Genomic DNA, 5,252 nt, shown 5'->3' with positions numbered 1-5,252 from the left:
AGACCTGTCTCCGGGAGAAAGGGTAAAAACACACACACACACATTTTCATCCATTTCTAGGAATCCATCCTGTATTCTCTATTTCCATTAATCTATCTCTTTCTCTCTACTCCTTTCTTCTTCTCTATCACTCTCTGTTTCCCTTTCTCGCTCTCTCTCCAGCTCAGGATGGAGTATCTGTCTCTCATGCATGCCATCATACACTCCACTGATTACCTGCAGCATCAGCACCGTGTCTCTGACCTGCATGCGACGCTGCAGAGGATTGTGGGAGAAGAGGAGGACCCCGGAGAGGAGGAGAGTTTGGCCCAGACCAAACAAATGGACAAGCTCATTGTGCAGCAGATTTATAAAGAGTTCCCTCAGATCGGAGCAGAATGACGGCTCCGTCCCAAACGTGCACTACACTGAGGTCCCTTACCCACAGGGAGCAGGTGCACATTCACACTATAGAAACCATACCTTACATGGCAGTAGCATATTTTCTCGCTTATTCCATGTGAAATTCCCTGAAATACTTCACTACATTACACAAGCATCTCAATCAACCAAGGCATAGTTCTCATATTAGAGATACTAAAAGAGCATAAAATTAGTCCTTTTAGAGCATCATATTCCACATTTAGTCCCCATTTGCTGTAATAATAATAAGTGTGTTAGTAAAATCAGGTACTGATGCAGGTGAGGAGTCCTGGGGTGCAGTCAGCGGTCACATTCATCTCAAAGGTCTTTAATAGTGTTGGAGCTCTATAGAAGATCTTCCACTCCAACCCATGGAAAGCAGATCTTCATGGAGCTGGCATTGTGCACAGGGGCATTGTCATGCTGGAACAGGTTTGGGTCTCCTAGTTCAGGTGACGGGAAAATTCAAAAGATGTCCAATACAATTGTGTGGAAACAGTTTGAAGAAGAAACACATATGGCTGGAGAGGTCAGAGGTCCCGATAGTTTTGTCCATGCTGTGTGCGTAGTCATTTGTAATCCAGAAATGCAAACCCAAATGTTCGTATACTTGCTTTAGGTGATATTGTTAAAATTCACACATTTATCTTTGTGGGGAAAAGAGAGTGGTGTTTTATCATCGTCAGTTTCGGATACACCTGCACCTGTAGACTTTTAAAGGCGGAGCCTTGATGCCAAACAGCAGCTCACTGCACTGAGGGGGGAAACAGATGCTCGTGTTTATCCCTTACAATAAGTCACATGTACGATGCTGTTCAGTCTTATGCAGAGATTATAACGTGTGTATGCTCCTTGTAGTCTGGGAAATACAGTAAGGTGTGCTGAGAGCTCAGCAGATTGTAGCCAATTCATAATCCTCAGGCTTTTTTCTTCCTTAGCATTAGGGAATAAATCTGATCGAACAACCTGCACTATTTTTTCTTATCAGTGTCCTGCTGCAGGTTGGACACACTTCTTCACACTTCATCACCACGCTGCATCACACCGCATCTGATTCTCAGCTTTAAACCCCTGAGCCTTAACTGAGCTGTGTCCTATAACCCAGCTGTTCTAGTGAGCTTCATGCTGCAATATTTGTTTATGTTTTCCATACATTAAATTCATGATTTTTACATATACATATCATCTCATATCACTTCTACCTCTCTCCTGGGTTTTCTCTGAGCTTTAGTTTGCCAACTGATGTTATGGTAATGTCATGGAGGAGAACCTCGTTCCCAACTTGTCTGTCCAGTATTACACACCAAATCAAGATTACTTTCATTCAGTATTACAACTCTCCCTCAAACACACACACACACACACACACACACACACACACTTTTAGCTCATACAAGCAGAAAGAGTGTGAATTGAGTTTGGAGAGCAAAGCGTGATGGGGTGAACAGTGTGTGTGAATGTGTGTGTGTGTAGAGTGGAATTGAGTGTGGATCTTCTTTAATGTGGCTTTATGGATGTGTGAAAGCTAATCTATATTCTTTCAGAGACGGTTGTGTTCAGGAGGAAAATGGTAACAAAATGTATTTTCGTAACGTTTACAGCACTAATAAAAATGCCAGTCATCCTAATGAGCACTACTACACGAGTCCAAGGTGTGTTTTTTTAATCATAACATGGGGACTTCCTGTGGGTGGGGGGGGCCTGTTTTCATTTCATATAAAGCAATAATATAAAAATTATTTAGCTATAAATGATCATTGTTTAATGTGGGAAAGGATTTCCCTTCAGTTGTTTTTTCATGCTTCACCACTAGAGGGAGATTCACAGTTTACCATTCATGATCATTTACCTGTGTGACATCACAGTGCACCTTCTCCATCAAGAGTCAGAACACTGAGCAGCCATCGACGTCATACGACATCAGTCAATCTCCTGATCAGCGCACACATTTATATTTATATTTGCGGCATTAAGCAGAACAGATAGTGAAACTACTTTACAATTGATCCTTCGAGCTAGGTAGTAAACCTTCCTAACATTAATGTTATTAATGTACATAAGCACTGCAATATGTTTTTAAATGTGTTTAGATCAGCTGCAGTGCAGGTCGTAGTTTTTAGTGTAATTGTCATGGATGTTAGAGGAATTGTATAATACTGAATAATGCAGAATCGATTTCCCGAGTCGACTCTTTTGGATTCCATACGCACAAGCTAATATGAAAGGACACCTTGTTTTTAAAAAGGTGACCAATAAAACTTAAAATAAATAAAAAATAATTAAAAAAAAAAGTCAAGCCACGTGTATATGGAGTATGGGCTCATGTCGAAATCACGAATACTTTTGGAACCGATTCCAAAAATGAAATCGAGTAACTCATTAAAATGGCGGCCGTCAGGTGTCGCTGTATATATTAAACAAAACCCTGACACAAAAATAGTAACAAATATTAACGAGGAAATGTAAGAGTGGAATTAATTAACTGGTCGTCGGTGTGATTGGAGAATGTATATCATTTTGCGAGTTGTTTTTAGTGTGTAAATACAAATGTGCTCAAATGTATGTGATTTGCCCGGACGTATTATAGTGACGCCCGTTCGCTCATAGAAGTGAGATGTTACAGTAAAATAGGTCCGGGTGGATATTTAGGTGAAAGGTCTCTGAGATCCGCACTGAAGGATTGCTGTCCTTTTCCGTCCTTCTGTGGCGGGTTGGGTTTGCGCCCTTTTTAATTCTCAATTATTTGTACATTTATTTACAGAAGTTTTCTAGTCATGTCGAAACAAGCGCGACCCATTAGCCCGGGCAAGAACTTCGTGGCGGGCGGGTTCGGAGGAGTCTGTCTGGTGTTCGCAGGTCACCCACTGGATACCATAAAGGTACAACAGCACGGATCATGTGTTAAATTCATTCATAATAATAATCGTAATAATCATAATAATAATCATAATAATAAATCTGTTTATGTGAAGAAATGGTGAGAGAACTGACCCTCCACAGTGTCTTACTTTTGCTCATTCATTCTGTTTAATGAACTTAAAAATACCCGTACATGTTTATTTCTAGAGCAGAAATAATTTCTTATTATATATAATTATAATAAACGGAGGGGGGGGGGGTTTGTCAGTGTTCGTTTCTTTACATGATACAGCTGTTACAGCTGTGAGTTTGCGACCTTTGGCCCAAATCTGGTTTCAACTTGGACCACGTGACATATCTGCTGACGTCACATAATTTATTAATAAAGGGTCTGTGAAAATCAAATGATGAGTTGTGTGTGTGTGTGTGTGTGTGTGTGTGTGTGTGTGTGTGTGTGTGTGTGTGTGTGTGATGGGGGACAGGTCCGTCTGCAGACTCAGCCTAAGCCTGCACCGGGTCAGACGCCTTTCTATGCCGGAACCTTCGACTGTTTCAGGAAAACCCTTGCCAAAGAGGTGAGGTGCCAAAAGTTTTGCACAGAATTCGAGCTAAACATGTTTAGAAAGTTTCTCAGCTCTGAGTTTTTTCATTCATCAATGATCTAGAAGGCAATAATCTTTCTCTCTCTCTCTCTCTCTCTCAGGGGGTTCTGGGTTTGTATAAAGGCATGGCTGCTCCCATTATCGGGGTCACTCCCATGTTTGCCGTGTGTTTCTTCGGTTTCGGTCTCGGAAAGAAGCTGCAGCAGAAAAGCCCTGATGAAGTTCTGACGTGAGTTACTTTAATTCCACTAAACACACGTGACTCAGGAAGTGAACAGGCAAATATGCGCCTCTTCCTAATTATGCAAAACCACACCCCCTCCACTGCTAAAATGTATAGGTTAAAGTTATAAACTACACTGCCAGGTTTGTGGACACCTGGTCATTACTACGGTGTGTGCTTTTGAGCATCGCATTGCACATTTAGTCCCAGTTTGCTCTTAAGATTCCCTCCACTCTTCTGGGAAGATGTTCCACTAGATGTTGTGGAGATTCGTTCAGTTACAAGGGTGTTAGTAAAGTCAGGTACTGATGTAGGTGAGGAGGTTCCTGGGCTTCAGTCAGTGTTCAAATTCATCTCAAAGGTGTTTCATATGGCTGGAGCTCAATAGCAGGAGATCTTCCACTCCATGGGTTTGGAAAAGAACCACATATGTGTGGAAAAGTCAGGTGTCCCAATACTTTTGTCTGTAGAGTGTAGATGAGTGTATTGTAACAGGATTGGCTTACATACTCAATGATTCAATAAAACTTGCCACACGATCACCTGTAACTGCACTGAGAATCAAACGGTGTGTGTGTGTGTGTGTGTGTGTGTGTTTGGGGCAGGTATCCACAGCTGTTTACAGCCGGTATGCTTTCAGGTGTGTTCACCACCGCCATCATGACTCCTGGAGAGAGAATCAAATGCCTCCTGCAGGTGTGTGTGTGTGTGTGTGTGTGTGTGTTGCATTCTTCAAAATGTTCCCTCCTTCTGTATGCTTCTGTGTGAGTAAAATGCTTCTATGACTGTAGCTGACTAGTGTGTGTGTGTGTGTGTGTGTGTGTGTGTGTGTGTGTGTGTGTGTGTGTGTGTGTGTGTGTGTGTGTGTGGTACAGATCCAGGCATCTTCAGGAGAGATTAAATACGCTGGGCCCATGGACTGCGTGAAGCAGATCTACAAGGAAAGTGGAATCCGAGGCATCTATAAAGGCACAGCACTAACACTGATGAGAGGTAGGTGTGTGTGTGTGTGTGTGTGTGTGTGTGTGTGTGTGTGTGTGAGAAGGTGTTGTCATACTGTTAGCACAATCACACAGTGTCTAAATGAATACACAGTTTATTATTGAACACAAAGTGTGTGTGGTTTTTCTTTCTGCGGTCGGTTTCTCAGTATGTTATGTGTAGAA

At 42.0% G+C, this 5,252-nt stretch overlaps 1 protein-coding gene across 2 annotated transcripts in view; it reads left to right on the top strand.

The window, feature by feature from the left end:
• Window positions 1–3,029: 3,029 nt before the first annotated feature.
• Window positions 3,030–5,252, top strand: part of slc25a20 (solute carrier family 25 member 20) — a 4,835-nt gene continuing 2,612 nt past the window's right edge. For both annotated transcript variants that reach the window (XM_083534816.1, XM_083534815.1), the window contains exons 1-5: window positions 3,030–3,281; window positions 3,744–3,836; window positions 3,965–4,092; window positions 4,692–4,782; window positions 4,962–5,079. In XM_083534816.1, the coding sequence (XP_083390942.1) occupies window positions 3,177–3,281; window positions 3,744–3,836; window positions 3,965–4,092; window positions 4,692–4,782; window positions 4,962–5,079 (535 nt within the window). In that variant the 5' untranslated portion in view covers window positions 3,030–3,176. The remainder of the gene's footprint in view (window positions 3,282–3,743; window positions 3,837–3,964; window positions 4,093–4,691; window positions 4,783–4,961; window positions 5,080–5,252) is intronic.

The sequence above is a fragment of the Silurus aristotelis genome (assembly GCF_946808225.1).
Source record: "Silurus aristotelis genome assembly, chromosome: 28".
Lineage (NCBI taxonomy): Eukaryota > Metazoa > Chordata > Actinopteri > Siluriformes > Siluridae > Silurus > Silurus aristotelis.
This window is presented reverse-complemented; position numbering and strand designations above follow the sequence as displayed.